Source organism: Platalea leucorodia (assembly GCF_965183815.1).
Source record: "Platalea leucorodia genome assembly, chromosome: Z".
NCBI classification, from domain to species: Eukaryota; Metazoa; Chordata; class Aves; order Pelecaniformes; family Threskiornithidae; genus Platalea; species Platalea leucorodia.
In genome coordinates this window covers 60,944,660-60,962,745 of record NC_138858.1, presented here as the reverse complement: position 1 = coordinate 60,962,745, position 18,086 = coordinate 60,944,660, and the positions used below count along the sequence as shown (strand labels likewise).

At 41.9% G+C, this 18,086-nt stretch overlaps 2 protein-coding genes across 12 annotated transcripts in view; one reads left to right on the top strand and one right to left on the bottom strand.

Annotated features, from left to right (window-relative positions):
- Positions 1-3,504, bottom strand: part of PPIP5K2 (diphosphoinositol pentakisphosphate kinase 2) — a 50,564-nt gene extending 47,060 nt beyond the window's left edge. For 6 of the 7 annotated variants that reach the window (XM_082337312.1, XM_082337318.1, XM_082337317.1 and 3 more), the window contains exon 1: positions 3,405-3,504. The gene's annotated coding sequence lies outside the window, so the exon portion shown is untranslated. Of the gene's footprint in view, positions 1-3,173; positions 3,247-3,404 lie in introns of those variants that run through there. The other variant, XM_082337314.1, reaches the window with a different exon arrangement.
- On the top strand, positions 3,309-17,702 carry GIN1 (gypsy retrotransposon integrase 1). Of its 5 annotated transcripts, none has more exons than XM_082337323.1 (8): positions 3,309-3,418; positions 7,100-7,245; positions 8,140-8,333; positions 9,458-9,763; positions 10,513-10,641; positions 10,735-10,902; positions 11,368-11,656; positions 14,189-17,702. In XM_082337323.1, the coding sequence occupies exons 2-8, from the start codon at positions 7,107-7,109 to the stop codon at positions 14,485-14,487; spliced, it is 1,524 nt and encodes a 507-aa protein (XP_082193449.1). In that variant the 5' UTR covers positions 3,309-3,418; positions 7,100-7,106; the 3' UTR covers positions 14,488-17,702. The 5 variants fall into 5 exon arrangements, with proteins under 5 accessions (XP_082193449.1, XP_082193447.1, XP_082193448.1 ...); XM_082337321.1 differs by having other exon boundaries at positions 10,453-10,641; XM_082337322.1 differs by having other exon boundaries at positions 6,729-7,245; positions 10,453-10,641.
- The last annotated feature ends 384 nt before the right edge of the window (positions 17,703-18,086 follow it).

The window sequence follows — 18,086 nt, the reverse complement described above, 5'->3', positions numbered from 1 at the left end:
AGGACATTTTTCTGATGTCCTAACAGAAAACAGGGACTTGAAACCAGAGACAGGAGGGAACAGAAACAATATTTGTCCTGTTCCATTCAACTGTTCTAACAATTAGGCTACCATAATACAATTTCACTTTCCCCATACACCACTAGTTTTCTAGTTTTCACCTTTAAAGGTGGCCACTGGGTTTCTTTTTAGAGGAGAGGGCTTGCTGCTCCGGGTTCCAAGCAGAAGGCAGGTACCTAATGTGCAAAATCTTACCAGTGAGACATCTACACTCTCAAGCAACAGGAATCCAGGAATACCCACCTTACTGGCATTTCCTACTGGAAACAACTCTTGTCAGTGTTACTTATGGGGCACTTACATTTCTTGAAATGCTATACAGCTAGACTAGCCAACTAACTGCAGTTGCCTAAATCTTCTCCCAGGGATCTGAATTATTTTGCAAGAACTGTGCCACCTAAATATTTGTGCCTAAAGCAGGATTTCAGTCTGACCCTCCATACGACAACAGCTTAGCCTAGGGGACCGAAAACTTAAGAGCTGTACCGTGCCATGTGAACCAGGATTTTGTTAAGAAGCCAGCTTTGCAGCAAGGAAAGACATGCCTTTTAGGTTGTTGATGAATGAGATTTCTAGTCTCAAAGCACAACTGTTATAGTTTCCAAACAGTAATTACATGGCTGATTTCCCCATGTTTGCTTTATTTCCTAGTAATTATACAGTTAGTTAAGCAAAATATTTCCAGTCACGTAGAATTACCAAACTTAAAGTGAGATAACTTTTCAACGCAAGTATCTTAATCTTTCCCTTACCAAATTCTTTGCTTGTAGAACTTATTTTCCCCAATATCTCACCAGCAGAAATGTGACTTTTCAGCATATGTAATGACATCTCTTGAGTTTCAGCCCCAAACACTGCCCTATCACAGGGCATCTTTCAACTCTTTAGCAGTCATAAACTGCAAAACGAACCATTACCATCCTTCAAGAGAAGTGTCAGAACAGCCTTAGAAGTCTAGAAAAACCTGCCTGGTAAATATCACTGTCTTGCCTTTGAGATAGAAAGGCAGTATTTTTTTAAACTGGTAAACACTACTACAAACTGACATTTGGCATGCGTTAAAAGTGTCTCCTGCACAGCCACAGAACAGATAACCTTCACATTCATTCACCTCCAAGCTCCTTTCTAAATCAAACCTTGTCAAACACATCACATAAAACATTTATATTTGTGGCAAGCCTGAACGTTTCAAGAAAGGCTGGCTTCCAAACTTTCAGAGATCTCACTCAAAGATGTCAAAATAGCTTCTCCATATTCTCACAAAGAACTTGCTACTTCAGCTTTGTAGACAGGAGAAAGTTTTTGCAAAGATGAGAAAGTTTTTGCAAAAAATTCGGTATCAAAGTTCATTAGGCTCAGCTTCTGGAGGCCTGACCTGTTCTAACCACAACTGACAGAAGGATGAAACTTTCTTCCACAGAAAGAATCAGCCAACCAAGACAAGCCAACCAGTATAAAAATTCATATTTCTCACATGTTGAACTGTAAAAGAAGCATATTACATCAGTCAAATCCTTATACCAAAAACAGTTCTACATAGCAAGAATAGTTTTGTTATTGGTTGAGTCAAAACTTGTTGAAAGTGGTAGGTTTAGCTGTCTCTTTACAATCATGAACATTTTCACCAAAACAAAGGAAGATTCTATGGGAATTTTGATACCGCAGGCAAAAAAAAGATTTTTGCCTTGCTACTAGAGTAGAAAAATGATACAGAAGGGATGCAGAGAAGATAGAAATGGAGCAGCTTAAACCGATGAAGGGAAACAACACATAGAAAGAAAGATGCTACATAATGCAGAAACACAGTAACAACTGTAAAGAGTAGCTTTTCCGCTTAGGGAAATACACAGGTGGTTTGGATGAGAAGGGAAACCATTTATTTCACTGTGGTTGTGATACTGATCTCCCCAGTCTTCCTCCTTGTGTGAGGAGAGTGGCTAACTACAAAATCAACTAGTACAGGGCAGCAATAAAAGTGCCAAAACCGCAGCGTATTCAAAGCTTACCGATACTCAGTAAAGTCCCCAGGTTCAGGAAAACACCACTAGAACAAGGAGAAATGTTACAGAGGCCACTCTGTCTATACATCTCTCCCATCTCAGTTCCCAACAGGTTACTTTCCGGTTACTACGCGCAACTGATTCTCAGCTCTGGGACTGCTGCTGCTTTCCTTTCCTGGCTTGATTACAATGCAGATAGCAATCTCCCTTGCCCCAAGTAATTTTACTCAGAATTTATCGTCAGTTTTTGGGATGTTAACAGAGTGCCCCAAATCCAGTGGTTTAAGAGACGTCATATCACGCCTCCCTCGCCCCCGTCTGGGAACACTGCGTTTCACCCGATGTACGTCTTCGTACTAAAAAGCTTTACCTGCTTTTCTGACAGCACAGCACGCTGCAAACTCACATCACTACTACTTCAGCAAAACTGCTTCCGAGAACAGAATAAACCACAAAACGAGGCAAAAAGCCAGGTGCGGTTTTTGGCCGTGCCCACCATGTTTTACCGATGATTGCAGCTTACGGAACAGCACGTTTTAGGTCTGCGCCAAAGACAAAGAGGACCAGAAGGGCTGTGCCCACCCTGTCGTCAGGTACCAGCCCCCAATCTGGCCAAGCGACTCCGAGCGCAGCGCGCTGCCCGCTGACCCGACTCCCCTTCCCATGGGACCTCCCGCTCACCGCGGAGCCGGCCAGCGCCACGGCCGCCGCAGGTACGGCGGCTGCCGCCCTTCCGCTGCGGCCGATCCGGCACCGCCCGGGGGAGCCCAGCCGCCGGCCCGCGGCCCCGCCGGCCCCGGCCGCCGCCCCCCGCCGGGGAGCTGCCGCACCGAGGCGGGAACGGGCGCCGGCTCCTCCCGCGGGGGGGGAGGGAGCGCCGGCCGCGCGGAACAGGGGCAACCGCCGCCCGTCCCCAGGCCGCAGCCCCAGGGGGCGACACGAGGCGAGCCGCGACGCGAGCCACCCCGCCGCAACCCGCCGCCCCCCGTCTAAAAGGCGGGTGCGGCCGGCGGGGTCGATCCGGCCGGCATCCTCCGCACCCCCCGGGCCGGCTGGGGGATAGCGGAGGAGAAGGAGGGGACTCCGAGCGGCACCGGGGAGACACCGCCTCACCTGCGCGTGGCGCCTCCGCGTCCCATTGAGGAAGCGCCGCCGCCGCCGCCGCCGCCGCCGCGCGGGCCGCCACGCCACGCCCCCCCCGCGGCGGCCCGCCCCCACCCTCCCTCCCAACACTTCCGGGGGCGCCACATAAGTCTCGGGGCGCAAGGGCCGTCGTTGCGGTTACCCTGCCGGGAAGAGGTCAAGTTAGTGGACTGCAGCCCCTGCGACAGGGCGTGACGATACCTCTGCTGGAGCAGGTGCGTGGCCGGGGGCCCGGCGGCTCTCCGCCGCCCCTGACGTGCCAGCGACCTCGCCGCGGAGCCGTCAGGAGGGGGTGGGGATCGAGGGCGGGGAGGGGGGAAGGAAAAAGATCGCGTCGACGTCGCTTCGCGCATGCGTGAGGCTTGCCGCGCTGACCTGCGCGCCGGGTAGCGCCGACTCGGGACTACCGCTCCCAGCGTGCCCTGCGTGGGCAGGGGCATAGCGGGCGGCCGCTCGGGGCCGGCGCGGTGCATGCTGGGGGCCGTAGTCTTGGCGGGCGGGCGGGAACGGGGTTTGGGCGCGGCCTTGATGCCGTGGCGTCGCCGCACCGGGGGATGCTGAGGGCGGGCGAGACTCCTTCCCCGGAGGAAACGTTTCTGGGGGGTACGGCTGACGCTACCAAGGGCGATAAGCCCTCGGCTTAGTGTACCTACCCTCTCGGCTCCACTGGCCCCTGCCCCGGCCCTCTGCCTGTCTTGCGGGGGCCACACCTGCTTGCCTCTCCTGTCGTTGTGTGGCGGTCTCAGTAAAAGATAAGGCGGTATTTCTGAGGTGGCAGTCAGAGGTTCGGGCAGTGGTTTAATTTGCTTGCCTGCGCCTCCAAGGTGGCACCGTTGTCATCTGCAGAGCAGCTTCCATCCTGACTGAGGCCTGCGGGTGGTCTAATGGTGCCAATGACCGGTTAGGTGGTGTCAAGCTTGGAGGCGCAGGTACTGGAGAAATGAGGGTGTTCTGAAGTGGCAGGGGTCTCTGTCAAAAATGGCTCGGGCTTGCAAAAGCCAGGGAGGGATGTAGGCGAGTGTGTCTGTCTTATTTACAGGTTCCTGGAAGCACTTTGGTTAGAAAAGATGTATTCAAGGCTCCATGGAGAATTCCTGTTTCTGGCAGGAACTGCAGATAGAGGCAGGGGAAGTACACAAAATCCAGACAAAAAAAAAAAAAAAAAAAACACAAACTAAACAACAACAACAACAACAAAACTAAACCAAAAAAACAAACAAACAAACAAACCCCAGCTTTGCAGTTAGGATTGTGATGGAGGTGGAAGTAGGCATTAAAAAATAAAACGGTTAAGTGTTAGCAGGTATGACTGTTTTGACTACAACAGTAAAGCAGAAAGAGCCCTGGTTATATGGAAGTTTCATTCTCTTTGCTGAAATGCTTTTCTTGACTGTAAAGCAGTGTATTGTTTTCCAGCTTCAAAGCTATTAAGAAGTGATTAATGATGGTAAAAATCTTTGATTTTTACAGACTACCACATACATTATGAGTATTGATAGAGATAGCATATGAATTATCTGAAGTAATATGGTTTATTCTAAATAACAAAACCAGAAGACTGTATAATTTGTTATTTTCAGTTTGTTTTCTTTTAAGATTAGGCTAAACAAAGTAAGACAGGTATTGGGAAGAAAAACTCGGAGGGATATAGGAAATTAAATATCCAGGACGGAAGCTCATTTGATGTTGTCCTCTTAGGCAGCAATCCAGCAGACTATTGAAGCACTTAACAGTTTGCTGGATCAGGATCCTACTAAATACATTAAATGTATATGGATACTACATAATGCATTCTTTCTTCATTGGTTTATGTATACTCTTGCAAACTTTTATAGTAGAAACTGCCATTGCAGGAATGAGGATAGAATTTCTGTTTAGCTGAAGTATAAGCTGTGGTCCTGCTCAGGTGTATCTTATTGCTGTGCAACTTCATTTTGTGAGAACCAATAACCATGTACCATGGAGAATATTCACTGTTTCAGGCAAGAGTTTCATGAGCAAAAGGTACTGGAAGAATAAAGATTGTTCTGGAACATCTTTTCTTGCCGTATATGAAAGTCTGTGTCAAGCCAAGATCATACCTGGCTAGTTTTGACTTCTAGCCATGCTTGGGTAATTGCAGGACTGGCCTTCAGGAGAGCCCTGATGAAGTTTGAATGCATGCCCCTGGCAGATAGGATATTTTAATTGCTCTTCACCGGTATTCTTTTACTGTCAGAAATGCTAGTTAATTGACTTATTTAAAATAACAGAAACAAAAATTTTATCTTGGTAGCCTCACCTTCCTTTCTGTTCTTGGTTATCCAATTTACCAACTCAGTCAGTTGCTTTGGCTTGTGCTATTAGATGTAAATTTACAAGAAACTGCTGTGCCAGCCGAGATCACTGGAAGGAGTACTCTATTCTGGCTCCACTCCTTCCCTGTACTGAAACACCCTCTTTCCTTGCAGACAGGATAGTAGTGGTGAAAAGTTTGTGTGCTAGTTCTCTCAGGTATGAGAATTTTACCTTAAAACACTAGTGTTGTATGACAAGAGACTTGGCTGTTTTTGAAAGCCAGGTCTAGGTTGTACCAAATGAAGTATTCAGTGAAGCAGAGGTCTTGTCACTGTTTGAATGTGAAGTTCCTGGAACACAGCAATATTTAGCCCTGCTGTAGAATATGATATTCTATAAATAACATACAGCATTTTAATTTCTGGGAGAAATGGAGTAAATAAAAGCAGGCTTAATCACTCTTTAGAGTTCTTTACCTCCTTCCCACCCCCAGTATAGTAAAGGTTGGTGAGAATCTAGAAATTGAAAAATAAACATCCTGACTTACATTTGGCTTTCAAATAGCATCAACGTATAATGAGATAACATGGATTCCAGAGAGACTGGATACTGTCACTTCCCCATACTTATCTGCCACTTAGCAGATATGGCAGACAAACTGATTACTCTTTTTAGCAGGCTATGTGTTGTCACATTGTCTAGTCTTGGGACACTGGCAGGATAAGGAAGAAATTTGCTTAATGCTGTGGATAACCAGCATTCATTAAGAAATTATGACGTGGCAGACCCCAAGCCTGATCCTGCTCTTGTAGACATCAATTAGAGCAGGATCACACTGCCATTCCATCTACATCTTCATTGCTGCCAGAGCAGATTTGGAAGAAAAAAACAAAAACAAAAACAACCCAAAAAACAACAACAAAAAAACCCCACCACTGAAATCACGTAGAGCCTGCATGAATATTTCTGCTTGTCATTAATTCGTAGTTATTTTGATGCTATTCTTGCTAGACCCAAGCTTTTCCTGTACCAGTGACTGTACAATTTTACTAATGACATTTTAGTTTATTATTGTGATCAGCGAAGTCAGCCCATGGCAGGGAATGAGTTGTTACCTTCAATGCAGAGTCTGGTTTGGGACTTCAGAATGTAATTGTGAGATGAATTTATGAACAAAATAAATTTATGTCAGTTTCTGTCTGGGGAGTTGTTTTTTCCTATTTGTCTGTGTGGTTTTTTTCCAACTAGGGTGGCTCTTTGGACACATCTAATCTCCAGCACACCTGCATTTGTGAGCTATCCAAATGTTTAAGAATGAGAAAAGCAATTTCTTTCTCACCCTGTCCCTGTCCAATGAATATAGTGGAAGTCCCCATTGTTTGGAAGTTTTAAGGTTGACGGAAAAAAACTGCGTAGAACAAAAGTAGCATGTCCAGCAGTATTCCTTATTGCCTAAGTTGATAGCATGGGAATATCAAGAGCAGTGCAGTGGATGGTGTGACATCCTCTCAGATGCTACATTATCGGGATACCTCTGAACTACAAAGAGACCAGTAAAAACTGAAGACATGCTTCTCTGACAGTTGCTCCATCTAACAAGTAGTGTGCATTTTGTTCAGGTTAGCAATGGTCCGTAGTGGAAAAAATGGCGGGCTCCACCTGAAGCAGATTGCATACTACAAGCGAACAGGAGAGTATCATCCCACAACGTTATCAAGTGAAAGAAGCGGAATCAGGAGAGCAGCCAAAAAATTTGTTTTCAAAGGTAAAAATATTCTCTCAAACTACTACAAAAATAGATTTTTACATGAAGATTTGCTGATAAAAATAAAAAAATAAAATGGGATCTTGTTCTGCAGCATACTGTGATTTTTATATACATTCTCTATGAAACAAACATTCTGCCTAACCCCTGTTAATACGTAACAGGATGTTTACAAAAACGGAAACTCAATCTGCTTTAGTCCTTTCCAGGAGGGATTTATATATCTATCTGAAAGCCAAATGTTGTTCTAGATACTGGGGAAATACATAGCCATTGCAATCCATAATTCAAAGGACTACAGAAAGGGAAATCCAGATCTGCAGCTGTAGACAAGGAATGCTCAGTCCAGTGTGGAGGACGCTGTGTGTGGCTGGGCAGAAAATCAAGGATGGCTTTGCCATCTGTCACCTTAGAGCCTCCTGGCCTTTCCCAGCTTTATTGCATACCTGCAAGGAACTATATGAGCCTTTGTAGTCCGCTGTGCTCTCTCAATCCCATCAAATTTGCCAAGTGTGTGTAGAGAGAAGGCAGGGAGGAGTTAAAGCTTCAAATCACAAAGTCACGTTGCTGGCAAGCAGACAATAAGTCTCATAACACATCCTACGTCCCCTTCCCACCCCTGGCATTAGCTTGTGTTTCAGTCAGACTTCCTGTGGGAACGTTGTTTGCATTCTGACTTGCCCTTGTAATGCCTTGTGTCCAGATTAATAAACATAGACGAACAACTGGCTCTTCGGAGGAAATAAAGTATTTGTAAACAAAAAGCTACGTTTACACAGAAGTGAACTGAAGTTGATTTAATAAATTCTGTACTGAATCATGCCCAGTAGTTTAGTAAACTTAACAAAAGACAAAGCACTTGGATATAATTCGCTGGTACTTTTCTTCTTTCAGAAAATAAATTGTTCTATGTTGGAAAAGACAGAAAACAAATGCGCCTGGTAATTGTTTCAGATGAAGAGAAGAAAAAGGTGCTTGAGAAATGCCACGAAAATGCTGCTGGCACTCATCACGGCATATCAAGGACACTGACTTTAGTAGAATCTAATTACTACTGGACCTCTGTAACAAATGACGTCAAGCAGTGGGTATGGTCTCATAGCTACAGGATTTTTTTTAATGTAGTCTTTGTTACAAACATTTTGTAATCCTATGACGTTGATACAGCAAGCACCGATACTGCTTCCTGATGAGGAAATGTAAGCCTACAATCAAACTTTAAAGGGTCTTCTTGCCAAAGCATAGTGTTCCCTTTTTCTTTTTTCTCTTACTACTGACCATGTGGCTTGCATATTGCTGTATATTACGCAGTAGTGGGAAGCCATACTGCCTTTAATATGTAGGGCACATCTGGTCTTTGAGAGGGATTTCTCTTGCAAGGACTCGTGTATATCTTTGTTAGGATGCAGCGTACCATCCCAAGAATATGTGGCCAGAGTGGCTGCTGGCAGATAAGAATACGAAAATGGTGCCGCTGCCTTACAATTAGGCATGTTCAAGACATAGTTAAACAAATCACTGCTTGGGGAAGTTCCTTCTCCTCCTTCACCCAAAGGTACCTGGACGTGATCCCCGGGCAGAATGTGATCCTTGAGGAAACTGTATGTAAATGTCCTTTACGGCCAAATTACTCCTGCTGTCAGTTTGCTGCATCACCTGAATACTTTGAGCTCATGCGCAACTGTAACATGAACTGAAAATGAGTCTTTGCTTTCAATTCAGACTTGGACAAAGGGGCTCTGTCCTGTAGATAAAGCTGATCCATGTTATGCATGGAAGATTATGTATACTGCCAAAGTTTTTTCAGCCACAGCATACACAATAGAACCAAAAGGGGAATGATTGGGACTTTCTTTCAATCTCAGCTGCTTCATACTTCCTTTACTATTTACAGATGGTAATGGATATTAAAATGCATACTGTGGACTTGAAAGAGCACAATGCTTTCAGGATGAGGAGAGTTCAGCCATGAATTCCTGCACATGTCCTTCTCCTGGCCTTGACTGTTGTTTGGTTTTGTTTTGTTTTTTATGCTGGGGCTGAAAAAACTAAGGGTAAAAAATGGTAAGAAAAATGATAGAATGAATTTGTTTTGCATTGCCTGGTCTGACCTAACTTACACAGGAATAGTGGAGATTTATGATCCTGCTGATTGTCTTAAACCTTTACCATCGCTTTTTATTGATAGCATTTTCCCTGATTTTTCCACTAGGTGTATGCTTGCCAGCACTGCCAAGTGGCAAAGAATACAACCACCACAGCACCCAAAATACACCCTATCAAAGCAGAGGACCCATGGACAGCAGTCACTATAGACCTAATGGGACCTTTTAATGTTACCAACAGAAGCCACAAGTACATCATAATTATGACAGATTTGTTTACAAGATGGGCTGTTATCTTGCCGCTGCCTGACACTTCAGCAGCTGAAATTGCTAAGGCAATCATAAATGTGTTTTTCTTATATGGGCCACCTCAAAAAATGCCTATTGATCAGGGGAAGGAGCTTGTTTATCAGGTAAGTCTTCACGTGGCTGGTTTCTCTTTTTCAAGAAAAACTATGTTTTTCCTTGTATTAAATTTTAATTTTACACCATTCTTGAAAAAGAATGTAGATCTTTAATTAAAAAAAAAAAAAAAAAGTTATCACATACAGAAAATGACAAACCAGTTATTTGCAATTGTGGCGTTACACAATGTTTCCCAGAGTTTTATTCTTTGGATAAAGAACAAAGGAAAATGATTTCCTGGCGGTCATAGCGTGGGCTTTGTCACTCAGTTGAACTGGCACAAGCTTTCACTCTCCAGCATGCTGTATTTCATTCATCCATATTGTCCAGTATAGCAGATAGCTATGGGTATTTTTGACATTGGCCTGTAGTGATTATGAAGAACTTTTCACACTTTGATCCACTCGGAGATGATGAAATCATGAGACTATGATACGGAGGAAATGACAAATTGAGTTAGTGGCAGAAATGTGTTTAGAAACCATCAGTTACTGCTTCTAAGCCATACTGATTCCTTTTAGCTCTCACTCTCAACCCTGGACTGTTTGGTGGGATATTCCCACCATGTATGTATGTAAGACTTTTGCTTAGTCACCATCATATCAACAAAAGGGTTGGAGAACTACTGAATTAATTTACTTGAACTGTGGTACGGAAGAGGGAAGCCTTCAGTAATTGTATTCTTTTTCTTTTGAAGATAAATGAAGAGCTGTTTGCACTGTTTGGCATGAAACAAATTGTATTGTCTTATCCTCAGACAGATGATGTAAATGAAAGAACATCCAAGACAATCAAAACTTTCCTTAACAAATACTGCACTGACCATCCAAATGATTGGGATGAACATTTGTCTGCTATTGCCTATGCTTTCAATTTGACAAATTTGGTATGTGTGGTTCTTCCTCTTGACTGAAGTCCCCCAAAATATCTGCAAAGCTGTACACTAAATTTGCTTGCTTTTTGCTCCCTATTTACATAGGAGCCAGATCAAAACACCCCATATTTCCAAATGTTTAATCGTAACCCACATGTTGTTGAGCCAATGAATATATGCATGGAAGGAGAATACAGTATGTTTGCCAAAATATTTGAAGCAACTAAAAAAGCCAGTCAAACACTGGAAGAAGAGAAAGCCTCAGATTGCCAGGTAAATGTTATATATTCAAATTTTACTAGTAAGAAGACTGAAGATAAAAAAGATGGAAAGGCTTGAAGTGTAAAGTATAACTAACCTTTTAAAGCAATGTAGAGTTTTGTGTGGTTTTGGTTTTTTTTTGTTGTTTTTTTTTTTTTCCTTTGCACGTGATCCCTAGATTCCAGTGTACCTGTTCTCATATGTATTTAGAGGGAGTAACATTAAAAGAGAGCTATTGCCAAGAGATTCATATCTGACTTAGAGGGCTGCATATCTACGGAAGCTGAAAACCATTGCCTATGGACTATTGATTTATGAAGATAAAATCAATTTCTTCAGAACTCTCCAGCCCTAGATATTATGAATTACAGACATCCAAAATGGCTTAACGTTATGCTTCTGCATTATTAACCAATGTTATGAAAATGCATGATTACTTTTGAAAAAAAAAAATGTGAGTCGTGTATCTTTCTTCAGGTGGAGAAAAACACTTCAGATGAACAAACAATCGGAAACAAAATCACTGTCAAAAGGAAGCCGAAGCAATTAAATACCCTCCGACTTAAAGTTGGTCATGAAGTCCTCAGGCAAAGAAAAAACTGGTGGAAAGATGGTCGTTTCCAGTCTGAATGGGTTGGTCCTTGTATTATAGATTATATCACAGATAATGGCTGTGCAATATTAAGAGATGCCACAGGATCCAGGTTGAAAAGACCCATCAAGATGTCTCACCTCAAGCCATACATAAGAGGGTCCAGTGAAAAAGGTATGTATATATGTGTGTGTGTGTGTGTGTGTGTATTGTTTATATATAATGATTTTGTTGGTTTGGGTTGTTTTTTTTAAACTTTTCTGTCATGTCTTGGTGTTAGGTTAGGTTAGCAGAGTGAACAAGTAACATTCACCCACCAGTGTGAATTAAACCAACACTGGGTAATAATGTAATAATTGCAGTTTTCAGTAAGGAGAACAGTGAGTGTGAGTGGCTTCAAATCTATGCAGAGCATGGAACAGAGCTAATGAATCATGTTTAAAGTACGTTTAAAAATAGCTTCCATTAAAGTTGCTTGTAATCTGTGGTTTGGACCTGTTCATGCTGGCTGCTGAAAACATTCTAGAAGTATAATTAGGCTGAACTGTATTCAAAGAGCATTTTCTGACTGTGTTTCTGTTTTGATGTAGACAGGATTCATGTTTATTTTGCTTGTGCAATGGAAACTTTTTAAAATTATTTTTTTGCTTAGTCAGACTAGTGCAAATGGTACATGTTTAGACTTCTTTTTTTTTAACAACAAAAGAGTCTCCTCTAAAGCCTTAAAATAGAGTACATCAGAGAACTGATTTTTGGAGAGTTTATTTTAAATTGTGCTACTGAAGAAGTAAATATGTTTCTTTTGCCAGAGCAACTAAAATTGTCAGGCTCTACACTAGGACTGCTAGAAATTCCCAAGGACTTGGATATTCAACCACCACTCTTGCTCTTATACATTCACTGTGTCCTTTGCAATGCTGCTCTAACAGTGGCAGCTGTTTCTTTTCTCTTGATGCTGTCTTTGAGTCACCGCAGGCATTTTGAGGAAAATGAATACTCCGTGTTTAGAAGACTTCTGTCACAAAACAAGCTGCTTTTTCATTCAAGGTTCTTGAAAAGTAGACCAGTTCCCACCCTATTGGCATGTGTGATTAAGCTTTGGTTCTTCAAAATGTATAAACTGCATTGAGATGGTAATTTCTTCTATCACCTCTTAAAACTGAGGGATTTGCAAAGCTGAAACTAATTCTGGATTTTCATGTAAGAAGCTGATATTTATGCCAGTTATCAGTTACAGATTTCATAACCAAGATACCAATTTCATGTCACATCTCCAGGACACTACTTTTACTGTTGGACGGTCACTCTGTGGCTTCCAGTTCTTCATTAAATTGCTGATCCGTAAGGAGGAAGTCACATGCATGTCAAGCATGCAGATAATCTCCAGCTATTACAATGACTTTGGTAAATTGTGCACGGTATGAAAAGTTAAATGTAGTTGTCTTTGTAGGATCAGAGCCTAATATGTTTACTGCTAAATGCTGCAGAAGCAGTAGGTAAACACAGAATTTCTTTCCTTTCCCAGGAAGTGACTAAAGATTAGTTGTCTGACACAGGCAAAAGATTTGATGGGTTATGAGTACTTATAAATCTTAAAATTATAAACTGATATTCATACATATTTACGTTGTGTAAAGAGGTAAACCAGGCTTTGCCAAAGTAATTGCCAGCTGTTATCAAACAGCCTAACAGCAAGAGTATCATTTCAGCTGGATAAGAGCAGTGAAACTGGGCAGTAAATGACATAGTGAATGGCATCTTTTTAATCCATAAAGAAATGCGTGTATCTTTGTAACAAAGGACTTCTCTCTATTAGCAGGGGTGGACGTTTTTTATCTGCAACTTATTTATTATTCCTACTGCTGTGGTGTAAGTCTGGTGTCTGTCCCTTTGCATAACCTTGGATGGGAACAAAGTATTTGCAGTGTTCTCTGTGAAATAAATGTGGAAAAAGTGCATCTTAGGTGAGGATATTTGTAGCCTTGCCTACCAGCTTTGTAAGTGTTACTAAGTGTTTTGCTTACCCTGCTCCAAAAATTTGAAGTGTATTTTGTGTGTATCACACTTTAGATGTGTGAGTTTGGGAGTTTTAAAGAGAAAAGGCAAAGCCTGAAAATGAAGTGCTCATTTTTTATGCGAGGAAAATAATCTTTTGCAGATAAGAATGGGCAATCAGAAGCAAGGTATTTTTTCATAACCTTTTGTAACACTCGTGGTCTAAAGATAAATCCCGAGTCAGTGCATTGATGGAGCCCTTGGTACAGGCATCACAGATTCACAGTCTGTGTACCTGGGTTGCTTGCTACCTCATTGTCTGTACAGCCAGGCAGAGGTTCCAGGACACCTTACGCACACATACATTTATGTGTCTGAAGCAATGTTTTCTTTTTCTTGTTTGAATGTAGTTTGGTTTAAATATTAAACTCAAGAGAATGCCTCTGGATCCAGTGCTCAAATGATTCAGGAGTGCAAAATAGGCAGATTTAGGGCACATCTGTTGAGAAACATGGTCAGAAAAGTGCAGTGTCACCTCCACAGTAGCTCCCACGAAGGTCCCTCTTTGGACCTACATCTTGCAAAGGAATTTGTAGCCCCCTGTACAGAGATACTTAACTGTTGAACGGCTTTTAGAACCTCGCTAACATTTTAAGTATGGCTTTCAGTAAACTAGAAGGATCTGATTTAATGGCTACTTTTCTTTTACAGACAACCGTTACTTTTTACAAGGTGCAGTAGTTGTTGACCACGACTATATTGGCTTATCGGAAAGATCCTATCATCCAAGCCAACAAGACTCTGTTGCTGAAGGGGAAATAAATGCCTGCACAAAAGATGTCACATCTGCTGTGCAAATGCCACCTGCAGCCTGCAAAGACCAAGAATCAACAGATGGTAAAAATCAGTCTGAGCTGACAGAAGAGCATTGCATTGAATCAAACAATGCAAAGTGGGATCAATGGCCTTCGCCTTGTTGGACACTTCAGACCAAGATAGAGGATACTTAAGCATAGTCTTATGTCATGTTTCATTGCTAAACATTTTGGAACTTCTGTGGCAGACTGAAAAAAATGTAATAGCTCCAAATTCCTTAGCCAAATCTACTTTACTAGTTTATGAATATAAGTACTACAGGTGTCCACTGGTTAATTTGTATGGGCATTAAGAAGGAATTGCTCTGTTACAAAAAACATAGGCACAACCTAGTAAGAGTACATGTTCTACTACTGTATGAATTTAAGAACATTTTAGGTGTCCAGTGGTTAATTTATGTGGATGTTGAGAAGCTCTCACTCAGTAACTAAAAGTACAGGCACAACCTGGTGAAAGCACATGTTCTCATCATGCATTTGAGTTTCAGGTTTTATTGGTAGAATGGCAGTACCTTACTGCTATCCTCTCAGGACACAATGCATCATTTCACTGTAATGACCGTTTCATTAATCCTTAGATGACTCATTCCTAATGTGCAGAGATACTGTGGGATGAATATAATCTAAGCAACTTGATGTAAATTTTGCCTCCACTGTAGAGAATCCTTTTCCTGTTATAAAACAGTTTCCTATTCTTTCTGAGAAGCTGCAGACTGACTTTTACAGCTTTTAATTTCCCTAAGAAGTAAAGCTGCCAAAATCTAGTACATGTAAGGTTCTGCATATGAAACAATGAGGCCTTCAGCTGCTCTGCACTCATCAAAACTCTGCTAGGGTGAGCAATTTTAATTTCTCAGGCCTGTCAAAATCTTAAGAGTATTCAGCATTAATTTGTGCTTTCTTCACAAACATCAGTTACATCTTCCCAGAGCCAGTACAAGTCTGGAGATTTCCACTGACAGTGATCTAGGAAAGGTGAAGCACAGGTGTTACTTATTCTCTGAATTCCTTGAGTAAGTTGTTACTGATCTGGACTTCCTGCTGAAAAGACTATATTTCGAAGTCAGCTGAACAGGAATTATTTCACGTGGAAAACTGATGAGTGCAAGTCAGTTCTTTTTATAGGGGACTGACATGAAGAGGAAGAAAACTAGCAGAAAACTGAATTTAGAAATTCAGCAACTTCTATCTGATACTGTGGAAGATTTGCTTATCTTGCTCTCTGAACATGTGCGTTCCCTCTCATCTCTGCTGCTGAATGTCATGTGACTTACAACATAGTTGGAGGAAAGTACAGTTCATTAAGAGTTTTCAGTTAATCTTAGGTAACAAGACTTTGTCCTCAAGCCTGGTTAGGTACCTAACTCATACAGAAATTCATACCTAATGTACAGTATGTTTTTGATATCATGGGCCACAGCTGTGTAAGAGAAGATCTCAGCACTATGACAGTATCCTATCTTACAATTCAAATGAAAAAATACTTAATAGAAAGTATTTTGTGTCTTCTGAAAATCCAGTCCTACAAATACACTTTTTCTCTGCAGAGACTGTTTCAGAAAGAGGGTACTGGGAGGCAGTTGGGGATGCTGGCTTAACAGGCTCCTTCTCTGTGCCAGCTCCATGGAGCACTTGGAGATGAACAAGCTTTGTGTTGGCATTAACAAACACATGCAAGCTGAGAAGCCCATCTTTCTGTTAGCTGCTGTTACCCCCAAGCCATGCTGTCCTCTGAGGACAGCTGACCTTTATAGTCACCAGTCTAGTGCAGTCAAGGAAGTAAAGAAAGTGGGTGTGGTGAAATACATTTGTCTTGTTCAAAAAAAATGCTAGGAAATCCTGTCAAACTAGTTACAGCAGAAGAAAAAACACATGTAAATATCACATGACCAGTAATTGTGAACAATGGCCTTACTTTGATTTAATTTTTTTTCCCCCAGTAATGAGCACTGAGGTCGTACAGTATTTTTTCCCTGGAATAGTAGTTGAAAGACAATAGTCTCTTTGGGTGCTGTATGCCATGGCCGCTGGCGGTTCATGCCATGATAATGGTGTGGCAGCCTAAATTGTTCCTATGCTAGTCTTTAACAGAGGCCCAGGCTCTTTAAGCCAATGCCTCTTCCTCCTTATGTACCTTTGTTTCTTCCACTATGATTATTGACTGAAGTGGCATCTTCTGCTAGGATGGATTTGTTATATTCTTAGATACATTGTGTGTGTGCATGCATGCAATATAGATATATACCCAGTGCACGCAAAAAAAAAAATAGTGTCAGGGATAAGGTCAGAGAATAAGGGAACTCTCTGCAAGAGTCCTTTCTGCTTTGTTAGGTGCAAAAGAAAACAAGTCCCTCTTTTTTTTTTTCTACTTCAACCCCTCGGTTCCTTATTTGCGTACAATACAGCAGAGCTGTTTTCCGGGGAAGCTCTGAGGCAACGCAAGTGCTGTGTACTTGTTAAAGCTACATTGGAGAGAAAGAAACTGCTACAGTGATAGTGGAAGAGGAAAACCAGGAAACATTAACGTACTGCATAAGGATGATCATTCAGGCTTTGCTTGATTCATATATTAACAGCCAGGCATTAGTGCCTCTTTAATGCATCTAAATGGGGCCTTCTTTGCATCTGGGAGGCTCACTGAAATAAAATACAAGGGTTTCAAACTAATGACGCGCAAAACAATCAATGGAAACTCTGAAAAAAACCCACCAGGAAACCTGAGATATTGGAAGCAGCACACTGGGGAAGCTCGGAGAAACCCCTTGCACCTTTGCCATAGCAAAGGGTTGTTCAGTGTATGCTTGTGACCGCAGTGAATTGTGACCTGCCTACTTTTGGTTTGTATTTTAACCAACTTGGATAAATACGCGAATATCCATCTGTACTCTTTTTCACTAGCACACAGGTTTGATTTATGATAAGAGAATATCAAAGGACTATTTCATAATAGAATTCTTAGAAATTCTGTTTTCTAATAAGAGTTTGTTCCCCCTCATGGCAAGTTGTTTAGGAGGGAAGAACAGAAGGGAGTACTGCATGAAAAAAAAATGCAGATTTCCTCATACCTACAATCACAGAATTATGAACATTTATCCTTTGGGTTTGCTAGTAGTGCTAACTACCAACTCACAGTTTGATGAAAAACACCATAAAATGCATCTGCTAGTAAAAAGACTGCACAAACATTCACAGTGTTTTACTGTGATGTGATAACCATTCCTCTCTTGTTTGAATACTTCCTGAACTTTTGTATAGCATTTGCCCATTCTGTGTTGCAGTGTTCTTGCTTTCCAGCTACAGACGATGTAAAATTTTTCCTTCTTCTTCCTAGAACTGAATGTTCCCTGCTGGAGGGCACCAATGAGTCATGATTTGCTTTTCACAGCAAGCAGTTAACAAATCTTCTGTAAATATCACTTTTGAGAACCAGATAAATTTCCTTTACTCATTTGCTTGGGTGCAACATCCGTATCAATGACCTTTTGCAGCAGACATCATTACTCTAATGACTGTCAAAATTTTTGCGTAGTAACCTTCTTGGTATTTTCAAAATATGTAATGGACTATTTTTTGGGGTTGGAGTGGAGTGAATGCTTTAAGTTGACTTATTGGACTAGCTAAAAATAAAACATGCAAGCTCTAGAGTCTCGCTGGGTGGTGGAAACTCAGCAAGGCACATCAGCAGTTGTCATTGCCTGTTGGCCTGAGAGTACGATGCCCACCTGTGAATTCAA